Source organism: Solea senegalensis, linkage group LG6 (genome assembly GCF_019176455.1).
Source record: "Solea senegalensis isolate Sse05_10M linkage group LG6, IFAPA_SoseM_1, whole genome shotgun sequence".
Classification (NCBI taxonomy): domain Eukaryota; kingdom Metazoa; phylum Chordata; class Actinopteri; order Pleuronectiformes; family Soleidae; genus Solea; species Solea senegalensis.
The window spans coordinates 868671-887818 of NC_058026.1; the positions used below are offsets into that span (position 1 = coordinate 868671).

Consider the following 19148-nt stretch of genomic DNA (forward strand, 5'->3'; position numbering starts at 1 on the left):
ACTATGTAGCCATAATGGTCTCCAGTTTTATGAAGTTAATGTTGAGAATGTTATTGATGTTATGGTCTATTTGTTTACATCCTTGTTGTCGTTAATTATAGAATTGCAGTTGTAATTCGTGGTACTGTTGCTTTTTTCCGCGATGATTTATTTACTCGGCAGTGATGGCTGAGGTGAAGGCCCAGCTGAAGTGCTCACGGTTAGTTTACTGTGCTGGATGAACATCCCCTGTCCGTGGTAATGTCGGGTTTAAAAGCTTAATTGAGCTCCTCGAGCCTCGCTACATTACGCCTAGTCGCCACTACATTGTTGACTAAACTATAATACCATTGTTCGTTTTCTGCTCTTGTTAGAGTGATACGTTTATTTTGTTTACACTCTTATTTTTTAATGAAGAATAAGAGCAATGACGTCACTGTTTTGGGCACAGTCAGTGATATTGGAGCTGTGGACAGTGGACAATATCGTCACTCGTTCCCACCATATACTGACAGTAAGAATAACTTAAGTGAACTTGAATTGTTTGTGCTTCAAAGGTATATTTGTTTTTAATGGATTTATTGAGGTTATTTTTGAGAGTTTTCTTATTTATTTTATTAAATTGTAGTATATTCTTATGTTGAAGGTTGAAATTGATGTAACCCATTGGTTAATAATAATTCTCATACCTACTGTTGCTGACGATTGTTCTCTCTTTGAGTAATATCAAATATAATATCACTTGATCAAACCTTTTCTAACATTCCACATTACAAAATGAGTAATAAAAGTACCTATGATTTGTGCTGATATCGTATCGGATCGATATCGGTATCGTATCTGAAGTGAAAAAGTGACGTAGCTTTCATGTTCATTATTTATGACAAAGGTGCTGCTGTTGGACAGTTAAATCATAAAAACATTACTGTTATCAGTACAAGAAGCAGCTGATACGACACATAACTGCTTCTTTCTTCTTATCTCCATCTCTCACACTCGACCAGCTGAGGCTGCACATGACTCTGGTTCTAACACAGATTTTTACTCCACTCTCTCTGCACACTGAATTACTATATAAAGAGCCTTGAGATTATATACAGTACGGTGTGATTTGGAACGACACAAAGTCAATTCATTTTATTTCAGCTAAAAAATATATACATCTCAAAACTTGGAAGTAAAAAAAACAAGTAAAAGTCAAAGCACAAAGTCACTGACTTTCTTTTATTCTAAAGGAACAGATCGTTCTTCATCTAAATTAGAATTCAGTGCTTTTCTGTTTAACCCTTAGTGCTCATGCAGCGGCACAGATCTGTGCCACAGGTGCACCCTTGGTAAATGACCATGGGAATAATACACAACTCCTTATATCAGTACTTCTCAAATAGTGGTATATAGTGGTAATAGTATACAGATCAAAAATAAATATTATCTGGTTCTCAATAGTATTTCAATTGCGTGAATTTCTGTTCTCCTGGGGAGGCATGACAGAAAATGCCACTGCCTTTATATGGACATCCGGGGTTTTGCCCTGCAGATAACAATGTCACCTATTGTCCATCTCTTCCTTTTTCTAATGATAGCTAACAGCTCTACAGATTATGAACACAAACTGTCACCTGCACCTGCAGAGACTGAGGAAAGTCCCATAAGATCTAAGAAATAAGGTGCATATGAAAGTGCGTTGCAGGAAAATGACGTACAGTACCATCGTCGACTTGATTCAATCACTTTTTAAACCTGAGCCTGTTTGTAGGTCTCTGCTCGAAAATGAAATGAGTCTATCTCAGAGCATGGCTCCACTGAGCTGTATCCAGGCCCCCTTTTCTTTTTTGTATTAAACCAAAGGAATGAATGAATGAATGAATGAATGAAATGAAATGAGAATCACAGATAAAGCATTGTTCACATGAAGTTGCTCATAGAAAATAAATGAATTAGATACGGAAAAACGGAAGAAAAATTGTTTTTATTTTTGTTTCTTAATGATCAATATATCGGCGGATAGACAGGAAGTGTAAAAACTTCAAAATAAAAGTAGCGTGCTAACTTATTTTCATACATCTTATACAATTGTCTTTATACACCAGTATGTAGTACATTTATTTTTGTTAAGTGAAACTTAAGTAAAAGTATTATTTTAGTGTGTGAATGAACGTCACCAGCAGAGGTCGCCATAACCCACAGTGGGACGGTTCACAGTTACATTTCATTTACCACAGAGCTGCAAACACTACATACACAACATACACTCACTGTAATATACTGCGACTGTTCAAGACGTCAATAATGTCAATATAATATAATAATGACATCAGTCACTGTGGTTTATTATGGGATGTCAAGTTACTTCCCCATCAAAAATGAATGATAGGGGAGGAAGTGTTTGAGAAGTGGGAAGTTCATTCATAAACTCAAGAACACACCAGGACCTGCTCACTGCTTTACACACTTTATTAGGCCAAAGGCAACATTAGGTTTGAAATGTTGTGACCTTGAAATGTAATAAAACAAAAGTGATAGAAAAAGAGACAACAAGAATTGAACAATATAAAAAATAATACAAATATATAACATATGCATAGAGCTCAATTCTGCCAACAGTGTTTTTACCCGGTAATAATAAATATTAGCTGATAGGTCACTAATTCTTGACAGCTGTTTGAATGAACGACACAGAGCCTTTGAATAATTGATTCATCGATTACTCATTTATGTGCAGTGACTTTTATCAGCATGAGAAATGTCATGTGTGGCGTGTTCATGTGAACTCTTTGAAATGTGTGTGTGTTTACGCGTGAGACTTGAGAGCTCTGCTGTAGCTGCTAGCATGAAGATAGACGAGAACTGACACTGGATTTGTTAATGCAACACAAAAGCTGAATCGACAACAGGAAACAGCCAAACAATCACCTGTGAGTGAAGCCGGTGTGACGGCAAATCTATAACTGATCTAACCGTGTTATTCTGGGTGTAAAGAAACATGAATTTGTCCCAAACAGGACGAATACACGCAAACACCGAACACATTTTCAGTACGTGCGTGTATACTTTCTAAAATTATGTTCAGTGGTAACCACGGTAACGCTGACCACAACTTCATCATACTTCCTCATTTACCCCGACGACACAACACAACCGCCAAGTCTGGCATGTTGTCATCGATGTCAAGGCCAGTTTAACATTAGCACAAACAAACCTCGTGTGGAGAAAGCCGAGCTCCTTCAGCTCTGCTGTGTGTGAACAGTGAGATACAGAAGCAGTGGACAAAGACAAGTGAACAGGATGAAGACGACACGACTTCACAGGACATGACTTCACAGGATGAAGACGACATGACTTCACAGGATGAAGACGACATGACTTCACAGTCCAGCTGACATTGGCTAACACAATAACTCATTTGAAATGTGGATCTCGTGGTACAAGCAAAAAACAGAGTTATTATAATTATTATAAATTATAAAATCTGGGTCCAAATATAAAATCTTTGGGGAAAAACTGCTCTAGAATATGGAAGTACACAGCGACACAGAGACCAGCTAGTACTGTTGCATCAAACCAAGACACGGTCACTGTTTCAAATCCCAGTTAGAAAGAGAACCAGTGTTTGCAGATGTGGATTTTCCGGGCACTGCTAAAAAAGTTAGAGAAACCATTAGGCATATTCTAATGGTTCCTAATGGGGTTTCAATTCCCACGAGACCATTAGGATCCATTAGGATCCATTAGGATCCAGGATCCATTAGGATAGTTTTTTTCTAATGGTATTCTACTGGATTATTCAGCAGGGTCTGTCTTCCTCCCACAGTCCAAAAACAACTGGCCACTCTAGATTGTGATGGACTGGTTGACCTGTGCAGGTAAACCCGGGTGGGACTACCATCAGGGGACTCCTTAATATTGGCCCAATGACACACTGACTTCACAGTGGCTGTATGTGGGCGTCCACAGTCCACTGCTTACTGTCAGAGGTTCTCAACAGTGGCAGATTGATCTGGCACCATGTGCTGAGGCTGTAGTGTGCTGTAGATTATGGACATGTCAGCGGCTGCTGGTGGATCAGGTTTTTCCTGGTGGAACAAAAACACAGGATGTGAGCACTGAACAACTCTCAGCCAGAGGAAGTACTGTATGTGATCACTCTGAAACTGAAACATACACAATAAGTGATTGTGGTCCTCATAAATGTGGATGTGGTCTCTTTTGACTGTGTCTGGATGAAAGATGCATGCGTTTGTGGTAGACTCACACAAATATGAAAGAAATCATTAGGTTGTTTGAAGTGTGGCTGTGTGTTCTGACTCAAAGACGTCACCGAGTCAAACTCACTGGTCACCAGATGTTCTCACTGAAAACATGTCTACCAGCACTGACAGGGAAGGTGGATTTGATCCACTTAACGATGTCATAATCCCACGTCTCTCTTGCGTTTGCTTTCATGGCGTCGTTCATTGTTGTTGTTGTTAACCTCAATAACTCCTCTTGTTGTTAGCTTGTGTTTTTGTAGCTGGAACAATCATTGATCTGTTTTTTTTTTATTAAAGTAAAAACAAATAAAAATCAAAAACTACAGTTTCAGGTCATAAAACCTGTTTCCATGTGGACGGCCCCTAACTTTTCCTTGTGTGAACCCCAGCAGGTAAATTGGCAGGAAGATTCATCAGGAATCGTTTGCTTTTGTCTGGCTCAGAGCTGGCTTGTCTAGTTGACCAATCCTGCTTCAGACTGAGCCACAGACCCTCCTACCTCATTAGCATACGAAACAGAAATAAATGAATAAATACATTTTAAAAAATCGACCATTAAAAATCACATTGATAAATAAATGTATTAAATGTATTTTTTTATTTTTTTTATTACTTTATTTATTAGTATCAGTTTTCCTGTATTTATTCATTGTTTATTTATATATTTATTATTTTATTTTTCGATTTATTTCTGTATTTATTTAATCATTGTTTTTTCTTTCTTTTATTTATACATTCATTTATACATTCTTTCTTTCTTTCATTCTTTCTTTTATTATTATGTCATTTATCGTCCTCCATATGTTCGTATCTTATGCAAACACACTTAATAAAACCATAACTGCTTTTATGAGCCTAATGCTTTCACAACAGTGGCGCTCTGTCCCTGACATTACGCTCTGTTTACACTTGAAATACAAACCCACAGTTTATGACTCACTGAGGAAGCATTAGGTTTTATTTTCAGTGAACCTCCGGGGATAGATTTAGGATAGATTTAGAGGATACATGGTGACTACAGTAAGAGCAGGTGTGTGTTTGTACGAACCTGATTCTGTCGTTCTTTACATACACGTATGTCACTATAGTGAACTTCTGCCTCTCCTGAATCTGCAAAGATACAAAGTTGAACAGTTGAAATGTTTCTGGACTCAAATATCTTGCCTCTGTATGGAAACTACAGTCAAATGAGGTCAAACACAAACACTGTTGCTATTGGTTGAGGCTTCAACTGCTGTGTAACATGGGAAGCACCTGAAACATGACACCATTAGGCTATATTATTTATCCAAAACAAGATTTTACAACATGGAAAGTCCCATCTGTCGCTGCTCTTTCTCTCTCTTTATTGTATTAGTTATTTTTACTAAAGTCTACTTTGTTTTACTAACATTCTGTGAGACATTACTTATTTCAATACTTTGATGTCATGTCTGGACTCAAGTAAATTTGCTCTTTATGTGAATATATCTTAAATAACAGGTTTTAATGAAGGATTAGTTTGTAAATCAGTAGCTACATTATTCACACATTTGCCCTTGTCACAAATAATATTGTGATTTGAATAACGATCTTTTAAAAGTGGAGTTATACAGTAATATGTGATGGAGTATTGATGAAGACACAAACTATATTCTTGATGATATTTCATAGAATTTCAAAATAAAAGCGTGTTGATATGGACGGTAAATACTGTAGTGCACAATGATTTAAAATGAGACATAACTCATGAGACAAAAAGACGTGCCTTGTGTTTGCTTGGTTGTCCTCTTGTAATTGAAACAAATCTTCATGATGATGAAAACAGCAGGGACAGAAATCACAATAGACACAATGGTGAGTGGAATTATATCTGCAGAGACAAACAAACAAACAAACACAGTGACTTAATGACAGTTATGATCATAGATTTGCTGAAATAATCAAAGTTTGTCCTCACAGTGTCTGTAGTTGTTGTTGTTGACGTCTGTGGTGTCTGTGCTGCACAGAGTCTCAACAGTGAGCGCGTGACTCTTCCTCTCAGCAGGATTCTCAGCCACACAGTTATACTGAGAGCTGAAGTCCTGCAGCTGCACAGTGAGTGACAGAGGGAGAGCAGAGCTGCTGCTGTTCACTATCTGCTCGTCTCTGTTCCACGACAGCGTCGTCTCTTCAGCTGCGTCCACAGAACACAGCAGAGTGCAGCGGTCAGCGCTCACACTCTCTCTGGTCACTGCTGGCACTGGGACGCTCGCTGGAATTTAATGACACATTTAAAATATGGAACATTTTGTGAGAAGACTGTTGATGAATTATATACACAATATACTCGTATATACAGTCTGTGAAAGTGTAAAGTGTAACTAAACCCCTGAAACCACTGTTGTCAGGTGTAAACCAGTGTAAATGGATATCTGTATATAACGTTATTTACTGATCCAGCTGTAAATCTCCACAGTTTAACGGAAAGTTAAATCAAACTCATCATGGGTCTGCTCCCTCCCACTTAAAGAGGAACTAAACCCCGGTTCTGAGGCTGACTCCGCCCAAAGCCTGATTTTGAAAATCTACAAAAAGTGGGCAGGGAGTTATCGGTGAGTGAGGAGGGGAAGGAGGGGCATGTGAGCACCACGAGGGGCGTGATGATCGAGTGACAGCGAGCGCAGTGGTGCTGTGATATTCCCATGGCAGCTTAGAGTAGATTCAGCGTGAGATACACGTGTTTCAATACCTGACCGACCTGACAGTTGACAGTGTATTTCTATATAATATGTACATATATACACACATTCCACATTGTACTGTATCATTTTAATAAAAATTACATTCATTAATTAATAAATGAAGTTAAATATTGAAAGTGTGAAAATAATAACTATATATATGCACACCCGTGTAAAGAAATAATTAATTTCTATTGAGTTATAAATGAAAAAATGAAAGGCCTTTTATCTGTAATTTCAAGAACAGTGTAGATTATTAATTTGGATGCTGGCGTACACAGGCTGACCTTAGTCTTCTGTCAGAAAAACTGCAGCTACTTCAGAGGTTTATTTTACCCTTCTTTATTTCTCAAAATGGGAACAGTGTACAGGATGTGTTGTTGTGGTTTCCTGAGATATATAAATAAAGGAACAGTAATGTATTAGTACATTATAAGGTAACATAGCTGTGAACTAAACACACATACAAGAAATGCAGCGAGAATGATGACTACAAACAGTATTCTCTATTGGCCACACGGGGGCGCCTCAGACCGCATCATGACAATATATCACAAGCAACTGTAATAACATTAATATTGGTCGATGTAGAACCCATCCATGGTATAACACACACAATCAGAAAAGTGTCATATGTCTAGGACACATATGTAAAATAATCTGAACATATCAACCAGCCTGTGTTAATATATCTCACATTACAATGTCGTGCGCGAGAGTACAGGTTCACGCCAGGTATAGCAGGAGACAGCATAATACTTGACAGTGAGTATAAACTTACTTCTCATTTACGCACGACAAACACAATGTAACGGTGTGGACAACTACAGGTTTGACTCCATTCACTATGGAGCCTAATGGTGTCATGCTGGTGTTTTTTGAGTGGACAGCAAAGTAAGAATTTCATTGTACAGGGAAACGTGTTTCTTTACTGTGCATATGACAATAAACACTTTGAATCTTGAATCTTGAATTCAATACAGTCACGGCTGAAGAATACGTGCACAGCACTCCGCGTAACTTCACTGACTTTGCTGGCTTCGGGGTCACTCGGGACTACTCGGGTTCTTCCGTTATTGTTCGGAACGCCACAGTCACGTCACTGAGCGATAACGGAAGAACCCGAGTTGGCGCCGTGACTGTGGCGTTCCGAACACAGCAGAGCAGGGAAGTTTGCACAGCCGCCCCCAAATTCCCCTGGTGAATTTGCAGTACTCCAAAGATCCCTGCTGTTCATCCAATCAGTCTCAGTCCTCTGGCATTGCTGGCAGGGGGATGAGTTTAGCTACAGGCCGTGTGTATGTAGATCCTTTGATGTTTACTTCAGCTGTACGTATACAGCCGTCATCACCGGGGATCACCTTGGTGACTCGTCCTATTGGCCACCGAGCTCTTGGCAGCTGTGGGTCAATAATCATGACCACCTGATCGGGAATGAGGTCCACCTTAGAACTATGCCACTTCCGAAGAGGTTGAAGGTTGGGGAGATAATTCTTGGTGAACTGGAGCCAAAAGTGATCCGCTAGCACCTGACTGTGTTTCCAGCGGCGACGTCCAAGCAGGTCACTATCGTGATACACAACTTGTGGTAGTGATGCATCCCGCCGCCCCATGAGTAGGAGATTTGGCGTTATAGGGTCAGGATCTGCGATGTCTGATGTAGCATAGCCAAGGGGCTTAGGGTTGAGAATTCCCTCGACTTCTATCAGGACCGTCCTGAGGACTTCCTCTGGGAGCACTCGGTCTTTCAGGACGACTTGCAGGGAAGCTTTAACAGATTTGATCTCTCTCTCCCAAACACCTCCGAAATGAGGTGCAAGTGGTGGATTAAATCTGAAGCTGATGCTCTGTTCAGCAAGCTGGTCCTGTAGTGCTGGTTCAAGTGTGGCGAAGGCTTCTTGCAGTTCTCTGTCGCCTCCTCAGAAATTAGTGCCTCGGTCACAGAGAATCTCGAATGGTTTCCCTCTTCTTGCCACAAAGCGTCATAAGGCAAGCAAAAAGGAGTCAGTGTCCATACTGCACAAAAGGTCCAGATGCACACCGAGGGGTGAGACATTTAAAGACAATACCCCACCTTTTCTCGTGTCTGCGGCCTATTTTGACGTTGTACGGGCCAAAACAACCTACCCCAGTAGACCAGTATGGGGGTTGGTTGATGCGCAACCGTGCGGCTGGCTGGTCAGCCATCTGAGGAATGACGGGCTTGCTGCGCCATTTGTGGCACTCTGTGCAGCTATGCTGATGTTTTTTGACGGCCTGACGTCCACGAATGATCCAGTATGTCCTCCTTATTCCTGCAAATACACGGTCAGGACCTGCATGGTGCAACCGGTTGTCATAGTCCTGTATGAGCAACTTCGTGATATGATGGTTTGGCGCCAGGATGATAGGATGGATGGTGTCCTCTTCTAGAGTCTCTGCCTTTCGAAGGCGACCTCCGACCCTCATCAGCTCCACATCTTTGTCGTAGACAGGGGATAGAGACAGCAAGCTGCTATTAGAGCTGAGAGGTTTACCTGTTTGCAGGGCAGTGTACTCTCCTGCTGTGCTCTCTTTAGGATAGCAAATTCTGTGTTTACTCTGTTCGCTGCTGTCATGGGAGGGGCCGCCGCCCCGTGTAGGGACTGGAATGTGGCATCTACCAGTTCTGACCAGGATTTGGACTGGGTTACATCTGACACTGGAAGGCTGCTCACTGTGATGTTTACACTGAAGATGGTATCACGGGTTTCTTCAGCTGGTGTAGATGTGGAACTTCTAGGATCAGTAGGCCATTGAGCTGGAGGCTGTAAAAGGAAACTTGGGCCACTTGTCCAGCGGTTGGGCTTCACTAGATCCACCAGAGATTTTCCGCGGGTGATATCATCAGCAGAATTGTCTTCTGAAGGCACATATCTCCAGTTGTCTGCTTCAACTAGCTCTTGGATCTCTGCTATCCGTGTCCCCACAAATACCTTGTACTGCTGAGATTCGGATTGGATCCAGTGCAAAACAGTCGTGGAATCTGTCCACAGTGTTGTTCTCTTTACTGGCAGAGTCAGCTCTGACTGCAAGACCTTAGCCAATTGTGCACCTGACAGGGCCGCACACAGCTCCAGGCGAGGTATTGACAGTTGTTTCTTCAGCGCTACACGGGATCTTGCCATCACAAATGCCACCTGTACCTCTCCGTCACTATCTTCGACCGCATGGTTGGTTCAGTCACTGGGACGGTTCGGTGTTTGTATCCAAGAGTGTCAAGTCTGCAGTACCACAGGAGACCGAGTGTTGACTCCTGTGGGTCGGTCTTATTCGCAGTCAGCCATAACTCGCATCCTGCTGATTTGGCTTCAGGAGGTAGATGGGCGATAACATCAGGCATGTTGCTGGACCACTGTCTCATATCAAAGCCTCCACTGGCAAGAAGAGCTCTCATCTTATCGATGAACTGTCTGGCTTGATCCTGAGACTGTACAGACTGGAGACAGTTGTCTACATAGAATGCCTGCAGCACAGATTGGACCACGTCTTCATTGCCCTCACTGTGTTCTTCCACATGACGCTGTAAAGCATAGGTTGCACAGCATGGGCTGCAGGTAGTCCCAAATGGCAAAACACGCCACTCGTAGACCTCTGGGATGTGCTCTCTCTCACCATCACGCCACAGGAAGCGGAGGAGTGGCTGGTCTTCAGGGAGGAGGCGCACCTGATGAAACATGCCGCGAATATCTCCACTGATGGCCACAGCATGTTCTCTGAATCTCAGTAGCACACCAAGCAGTGGTGCACTCAGGGTAGGACCAGGGAGTAGGTTGTTATTAAGGCAGGCTTGGTGATAGTTGAATGAGCAGTTGAATACTACTCTGGCTTTACCATTATGGTAAACAAGATGGTGAGGGAGAAACCATGACTCCTTTGTACTGTTCACCTCTTCAGCGTTGATCTTGACAACATATCCAGCTTTCTCCAATTTGTGTATCTCCTCATTATACACTGCAGATTGTTCTGGGTCAGTAGCAAGGCGGCGCTCTGTTGATCGGAGGAGAGCTGTAGACTGTAGCTCCCTTTAGCTGTACCTTGTCCTGTCTGATTGTTCTCAGGGATAAGATTTCTTCTTTCCCCTTTAAACCAAGGTGATGTACAGCGGCCGGTAGGATGATTGTTCTTTCAGAGCCGTCGTCAAGGACAGCGTACGTGTTTTCTTCCCATTGTGCAGGCGTACTGGGACAACTTTCAGCATTACTCGACCTGAATGGCTGATTTGGTCCATGTAAACCATGCTGGGGGATGTACTCACAGTTAGGACAGTCTCTGTTTGAGCCACATCATGGAGCACAATGAGGTGTTGTTCTCCACAAGTGGAACAGGGCTTCTTTAAAGTGCAGTTGTCAGGGGTGTGTCGTCTTCCACACCTCCAGCATCTTTTCTTCTCTTTAATCCAGTCAGCCTTTGCATGGTTTGTGAGTTTAGCAAAATCACCACAGACATTGAGGTAGTGTTCTTGATTGTTACAGTGAGGGCAATAAGGCTTAAACCTGTCACGTTTCTTAGACTGTAGCGGGGTGTTGGATGCAGGAGCTGGATTAGGTTGCTGAGCCCCCTGGTGGTTACCAAGTAGAATGTTGTAGACTTTACCCTTTGCTGTTTCGCTGATCTGCGCTCCCGGCTATCAGCATGTGTGGGTTCTGGTGGACATGCACTCATCCAACGGGACACCTGCAGGGTCTGGACTTTCCTCTCAAGCCACCCTGCCAGGTCTGGAAGAGTATATGTCCTGTCGCTGCCACTCTGGATAATTCCCCTAGTGAAGCAGTATTCAGCAAAGACATCTCTGAAGTTAGCAGGCAGCTTAGTAAGCAGTGTGTCAACATGAGAACCGCACAGCAGTTCTGGAGATAAGGGACCTTGCATCGTGCTTAACATACCTACAAGTGTTCCAACTGCTGCTGCAAAGTCTTCAATACCTTGATAGTCTCCAGCCTTCACTGGTGGAGCGTTCAATATGGCATTAAGTTTGCCCTGTACAAGCTGTCTGGGCTGACCATATCTTTGCATGAGGGCTTGCATGGCAGTAGTGTATGGCGTTGCACTGTTGATGAACCGCTTGGCTATTTGAAGTGCAGCAGGAAAACGGAGATGGTCGAGAAGGACTTGGTACTTGTAGTCTTCGCTTAAGTGTCTGTGGGGCCCGAGGATACTGTCCAGGCCCTTTTTGAGCAGCAGGAAATCACTCTCCCTCCCTGAGCTGAAAACGGTCAGTCTGGGCTTGGGAATGCCATATGATGAAGCAATAACCATCTCTAGAACACCTGGGGTATTATCTGGAGGCCGCACCGGTGCAGTGGGATGCTGTGGATAATAGTGCTGGACCGGGGGAGCAGGATATTGTGCAGGAGGATAGGGATATTGTTGAGGAGGGGGGGGCTGCCAATGTCTTGATGTGTTGTATGCTGACTGTGATGGGGCAGGTGCAGTCGTGACCGGCAGGGCAGGAACTGCGGAGACTGCAGGTGGCACCAGTGAGGTAGCGGGTGTTGTTCGTATCATGTTGCCTGGGGGCACGGGTTGTGCAGGCGTGGCCCATGATACAGGGTCTACCTGGTCAACAGCAGCTGATGAAACAGAATCTGTCCGTCTCGTCTGTGACATGGGAGCAAATTGTGTTGTCTCAGCCTCTGATGCTTGATCCACATTGTCTGCCAGCAATGCAAAGGATGCTTTGTCCGCAGCCTTGGTCAGTGTAGGAGAGGGTGCAACGTAAACCGTTGAGACTGTGGCTGTGTACTGATCTTGATAGAGGGGCACCAACTGAGCTGGAATGTGTGGTGCAGATGTATACTGTGCCGTCCTATCAGGACTGTGACACATGTTGATCCTCTCTAGATGGGGAAGGCTACTGTACCGAGACATATCCACAGCATATCGATGTGGGCGATGTGTAGGGTGAGTAAAGCCAACCTGCGGGTGAGGAGTCAGTCTTACATTGTCCATCTCAGCCTCCAGCTCTTTCATTTGGTGTGTTATAGTCTGCCAGCGTACCTCTAGATGCTGAAGTCTCTCATCAGGGCTCTCATGGGTCTGATATGTGGGCCCTGGATAGGGAAGGTTATATATGTGGATGTCACCGGCGACACTGTCCCTGTCATAGTGGGATGAAGGGGTTGAAGCGGGTAGCTGAGCCCGTAGTCCTCCAGATGTCCGGGAATGCGTCGCACCCTGCTGGGACGGGGACTCGGTGGCTGCTGCCCATCATAATATCCTCTGCTTGTAGCCATGGTGCAGCTTGTGTACATCCGGCTCGAAGGACCACTTGTAGATTATTAATTTGGATGCTGGCGTACACAGGCTGACCTTAGTCTTCTGTCAGAAAAACTGCAGCTACTTCAGAGGTTTATTTTACCCTTCTTTATTTCTCAAAATGGGAACAGTGTACAGGATGTGTTGTTGTGGTTTCCTGAGATATATAAATAAAGGAACAGTAATGTATTAGTACATTATAAGGTAACATAGCTGTGAACTAAACACACATACAAGAAATGCAGCGAGAATGATGACTACAAACAGTATTCTCTATTGGCCACACGGGGGCGCCTCAGACCACATCATGACAATATATCACAAGCAACTGTAATAACATTAATATTGGTCGATGTAGAACCCATCCATGGTATAACACACACAATCAGAAAAGCGTCATATGTCTAGGACACATATGTAAAATAATCTGAACATATCAACCAGCCTGTGTTAATATATCTCACATTACAATGTTGTGCGCGAGAGTACAGGTTCACGCCAGGTATAGCAGGAGACAGCATAATACTTGACAGTGAGTATAAACTTACTTCTCATTTACGCACGACGAACACAATGTAACGGTGTGGACAACTACAGGTTTGACTCCATTCAATACAGTCACGGCTGAAGAATACGTGCACAGCACTCCGCGGAACTTCACTGACTTTGCTGGCTTCGGGGTCACTTGGGACTACTCGGGTTCTTCCGTTATCGTTCGGCGCCGTGACTGTGGCGTTCCGAACTCGGCAGAGCAGGGAAGTTTGCACAAACGGATTTAATTTCTGTTCATCAATGAACACATTTTCTCACTTGTTAGTATTCACATTTTGCTTCCTCATCACCTGTATTAATAATTGTAAATTATGGTCATAACATTTATACCATGGATATTATTTTAAATTGAGGTTTGTAAGTCCCATAGCATTGTAAGTGGGCATGTGCGTGTTGTTATTCAGCACCGTTTTCTGTATGCGTTGCGGGACCTGTGTCCGTCTCATCATATGTATACTTTGCGTTCCAATTGAAGAATCATACTTGTGTACTCCCCTACTTGACAAGTATGTACTCCAGGCGTACTTCTCAAGTATATACTTCCCAAGTACGCAAGTACCTACTTGCATACTTGAGTATTGAGAAACGGCCACTGGGAGCTGAGGTGACTGAGAAGGAAGATCATGACAAGATGCTTCTATTGGCTGTTTTACCACAACTCGTCCACATATAGGACTGTGGAATGATCACTACTCCAGCACTTAAAATCATGCAATCGCTTCTCTGATGTCAGAGGGTTTACTCTGGTCGTCACGGCAACGGAAAGTCAACACGGATGTTACTATTTGCATTAGATAATAATGATGATGATAATGTATGTGAGGAGTAACTAACCCTGTGTGTTTACTGACTGTTTTATGTTTCAGTACAAAAATAGTGAGTTTGGGTGAAAGAGGGAGATTTCTATTTTTGTTAAAAACTCAGCACCTTAAGACACAGGAACTGAAACTGAACTGTTTACACATGACAAACACAGCTGGACACGATCTGAGGGTCAGACGTGTTATTCACAGCGAGGAGGCGGAGCTTCTCCTGTTGAGCAGCAGGACTGGTGTAAAAACAGCTAATGTGACCATATCATAGAGCAGTGGTTCCCAACCTTTTTCCCTTGAAGCCCCCCTTGCTTGTGCCCAGGACAAACCAGGCCCCCCCGACCCGAACCCCTGTCCACGGCACTCACACAAAAAAGATTTAAGTAAAAAGTTCATATGCAGAAATAAACAGCAGTTGTAGGTTTTTGTTCCTCTTCTCACAGTAGATATAAATAAAAACGGTCTTTGCTTCCATTAAATCAAAACTAAGGCATTGACTTGTTTTCTTTTTTGAGTCTTTGGTACTTTCTCACACAACAGGAACACGATCAGGTGTTGTGATAAATACCTTAATAAATAAAAATAAAATTCTAGTTTTTATTTGGATGATAGTGACTTGTAATTATCCAGTAGTGTCTGATTGAGATGCACAAATATAATTATATTAACCTCACAAACTCAGAGCAACGTTTGAGGTCACATGAGGAGTTGGATGTTATCACCAGTATAGTGATCAGTATATTAGTGGAAGATATGTTCACTTACCATAAACTTTGAGTTTAAATGCAGAGGGAATTTCATCATTGGAGAAATCAATAGAATAATCCCCTGTGTTGTTTCTCTGTAATCCTGTGAGTGTAAACAGTCCAGTGTTTTTGTTCCACAGAATTCTGTCACTGTAAATGTTTTTCAAAAGTATTTCCAGATTTCCATCTCTCACCATAGCAATATTTCTTCCTCTAAATATAAGAAATCCAAACTCGCTGACAGGGACAGGTAGAGTGATGTTTCCTCCTTCAGTGGCTGTCAGCTTCTTCGTCACTTTGTCAGCAGCAGATGAGCTCATGACTGTAACACACAGAGACAACAACTCTGATTATTAACAAGCTGTCAGATACACAGAGGTGAGACACAACAGCATCAATACATTTGATTTTAGAACAATATCTCTCTCCAACACAGTGACAGTGTAAAGAAAGGCAAAGGGTTCACGTGGTTCAGTGGTAGATCGAGTTGTCTTTCAAATGGAAGCTTGATATAAAACGAGTGTAAATCAACTGTGAGACTAGAAAAGTCTTTCATTTATAAATACACACCATTTACTCTAAACTTCTATCATTGAGTACAAACAGACACTCAAATGCAGGTTTAATGGAAAAATGATGTTCATACACACTAGAACTATGGCTGCTCATTATATGGATATTATATCTATATGGTGACATGATGAGACAACATCTGCTCTTAGATTTATTATATTTATTTATGCTTTTAAATATTTATTCTATTTTATTATTTGTTAATTTGACATATTTACAGTCCATGTGATTGTTTGTAACACACATAAATATCTTTTATCTGACATTAAAAAGCCAAAGAAATAATTTAATAAAATATATTTTACAGTGTATTATCACTCTCCTCTCTTGTTATTATGAAGCACAAACATCTCAAAGAAAACGCTCCATGAGTCCAGAGATTTATATCCACATATATCTCACAAATTAAAAATAGATGCAAATAATAAAGTTGCTGAACCATAAAAGGAGAAGTCGAAAGAAAAATATCGCTGACTGCATTCTGTTCTACATTAATGTTTAGTTTAATCTATTTGTTTATGTGATTGTTATTTATTACGTTTACTTGTCTTTGCTGCTGTAACGCTGTAAACTTATATCTGAACAAAAACGTCGTTATTTTTTATAAAACGTTATAAAAATGATTTGAAATACAAAATCATCCAAAGTGTCTTTGTCTGTGGTGGTTTGTGTAACACTACAGTTATTTTGTGGAGCTCGTGTTTTCAGGGCCGCACTTTGCAGACGGTCCCTCATAGAGACGCATGTTATTCTTCCAGCGCGGAATTCAGCTCACTTTGATGAAAATGTTACTGCAGCTCATTGATTACACAATTCTGATTGGGAATAGACCACGCTTGTGTTTATAGAACGTTTCGTTTACACGTTATTGAAGCGGAAAGTCCGAATGTGTCCTTCATATGTTCACACTGCAGCTCGGAGCATCACCGAGAACTCTGCAGTGGAACAGTAACACAAACGCAGCGATTTCCTCCGAGTCTTCCTGGTTCTTTCTGCGGGAAAGACGCATTTTCTTGCGCTCCTCTTTTAAAACAACAGGTTCAAATATCGCGACTTTATTCTGGTAAATTTACGACTTTAATGTCGTAAATGACGAGTTTATTCTCGAAGTCTGTGAATAGTTTTTCTCAATGTGAACAAACATGATTAAAAACATCTGTCTGGTCACAACTTACCTATGAAGAAGAAAACAACTGTCATCTGCGTCTTCATCGCACTGGAAACACCAAGTTTATGCTGTTTTTCACTCATCGACAGACAGACGGAGAAGTGTGTGTGTGTGTGTGAGAGAGAGACAGACAGGCAGACAGACAGGCAGAGAGAGAGAGAGAGAGAGAGAGGATTCCTGTTGTTTTCCCTGTTAACTCTTAAAGTTCCTGCAGACATTTCCTGTCATTCTGTTTGTTGTTAAGTCATGTTGAATTTTTAATTTTTAAAACTCATCTTAAAACCCATTTTTATTCCTCAGCATGAGACTCTGCTCTTGTTTTTAGTGTTTTATTGTTTTTATTTCTCTAATATTTGTATTGTTTTATTGTTTTTTATTATTTTAACATTCTTGTTGTTTTATTGTTTTTATTGTTTTAGTATTTTTATTGTTTTAGTATTTTTAATTGTTTTAGTATTTTTATTGCTTTACTTTTCGTTTTATTTCTTTTCATGTACAGCACTTTGTCTCAGCTATGGCGGCTTAAAGCGCTTTATAAATAAAGTTGAGTTGAGTTGAATGAATATCGCTCACATTTTCATTTGTGGTAAAAGTTAGAACTGTCGTCTCAGTTTGTTAAAGTTGGTAAAGATATTGACAGATTCAGACTTTCCTGTTCAATAACTTATAAACGAACCGTTCTATAAACACAAGCGTGGTCTTTGTTAAAGGTGCATTTTGTTTGTTTGTATGACTTTATCTCTTTGGTTTGGAGCTTATAATTAGTCAATGTAAGTGAAGAGTTTTTACACATTAAACTGAATCTTCAGTCAGAGGTGGTCACACGAATGAGTCAAACGAACAAAGGCAATGGCTCTGGCTGACTCTTGTTACCGTGGAAACCAACCACAGAGGATGGTTTCGAACACTTTCTCACACATCAACAGCACACTGTCTGTAGGTGACAAAGTTTCAGTGGCCACAGTTTCCACTGTGTGAACGTACAGATTTCTTCTTATAGAGTTTGTGTGGTCAGGCTGTAACAGAACAGATGCATGTGTCTGTCATGGTTTAACCCACACTCACGCTCTCACTGACACACACACACACAGATGCACATGCACACACACACACACACACACACACACACACACACACACTCACGCTCTCACTGACAGACACACACACACACACACACACACACTCACGCACAGATGACAAAAGAGTGGATCAAAATAGCCTAATGCAAAATTTGAATGCAGTTGTAGTTGGTTGGTGTTTGACCAGAGAGAGGCAGTAGATATGAGTTTGATGACAATATGTATAATTTTAATACTTGACTGAAGATTTGCACAAATGACTTTATTAGATACTCACACACACTAGTGTACACCTGGAATAAAAGGTGGTTTAGTTACACTTCCACATATCTGAAGAATCTTAAGGCATAAATGTCATTAGGTGAACTTTTAGTTGTGTTGATTGTTGTTGATGAGCCTGCGCGTGCACCGGGTTGGTTCTCTAGAGTCAGCAGAGACTCTGGGTCAGGACTTCATGCAACCACATGAAAAACCAGAGGCAATAAAATGGCATTGATCACACAAGACTGTTTTGTATATGAAACCTGTTTAGTCAGTGGAACATCTGCCACCCTCAGTCTGTTTGTCTGGAAAATCCAACTGTAACAAGAGAACATTGATCCCATGGAAAGCCCCGTTTTTTTCTCAGGCTGATGAAGAATCCCAGTCAAAGCATGAAACCATGAAACACTCATTTCATTTGTATTCCATGATATTAAATTGTATAATCAAGAATATACAGGAATCATTGTGAAAAAAAACACTTTATGTAAAAATTGTAAACATTAACATGTTCTCACAAATGGACGTTCAACTATAGCACTGGCTCCATGTTATCATAGATCATATTTAATAATCCTGCTAAAGGCTGATCCAGAGTTATGACTGTCCACACTAAGCCTTAAAGCAGGAAACCTCCTCAGGGCAGCTGGTGCTAATGAAATATAATAACAAACATGTGGTGACATGAATGTTCATGCAACCAACCGGATAGTTCAGTTGATTCAGAGTGTGGTTGTAGAGGTAACTCAG

General features: G+C 41.6%; 2 protein-coding genes across 3 annotated transcripts; both read right to left on the bottom strand.

The window, feature by feature from the left end:
* Nucleotides 1-2419: 2419 nt before the first annotated feature.
* LOC122770752 (T-lymphocyte surface antigen Ly-9-like) lies at nucleotides 2420-17192 on the bottom strand. The gene is made up of 6 exons (XM_044027838.1): nucleotides 17066-17192; nucleotides 15337-15639; nucleotides 6169-6462; nucleotides 5977-6081; nucleotides 5278-5339; nucleotides 2420-4052 (listed from the first exon to the last, which is right to left on the bottom strand). The coding sequence occupies exons 1-6, from the start codon at nucleotides 17139-17141 to the stop codon at nucleotides 3948-3950; spliced, it is 945 nt and encodes a 314-aa protein (XP_043883773.1). The 5' UTR covers nucleotides 17142-17192; the 3' UTR covers nucleotides 2420-3947.
* LOC122770735 lies at nucleotides 8809-15328 on the bottom strand. 2 transcript variants are annotated; one of them, XM_044027807.1, is made up of 2 exons: nucleotides 9006-15328; nucleotides 8809-8896 (listed from the first exon to the last, which is right to left on the bottom strand). In XM_044027807.1, the coding sequence occupies exon 1, from the start codon at nucleotides 12920-12922 to the stop codon at nucleotides 11285-11287; it is 1638 nt and encodes a 545-aa protein (XP_043883742.1). In that variant the 5' UTR covers nucleotides 12923-15328; the 3' UTR covers nucleotides 8809-8896; nucleotides 9006-11284. The 2 variants fall into 2 exon arrangements, with proteins under 2 accessions (XP_043883742.1, XP_043883741.1); XM_044027806.1 differs by having other exon boundaries at nucleotides 8809-8899.
* Nucleotides 17193-19148: the final 1956 nt, after the last annotated feature.

Coding starts and splice junctions, on each gene's coding strand:
- LOC122770735 (XM_044027807.1), bottom strand. CDS start 12,922: ATGAAAGAGCTGGAGGCTGAGATGGACAATGTAAGACTGACTCCTCAC.
- LOC122770752 (XM_044027838.1), bottom strand. CDS start 17,141: ATGAGTGAAAAACAGCATAAACTTGGTGTTTCCAGTGCGATGAAGACG. Junction 6,082..6,168: donor CAACAACAACTACAGACACT/GTGAGGACAAAC, acceptor TTGTCTCTGCAG/ATATAATTCCACTCACCATT. Junction 4,053..5,277: donor GTAAAGAACGACAGAATCAG/GTTCGTACAAAC, acceptor TTGTTCCACCAG/GAAAAACCTGATCCACCAGC.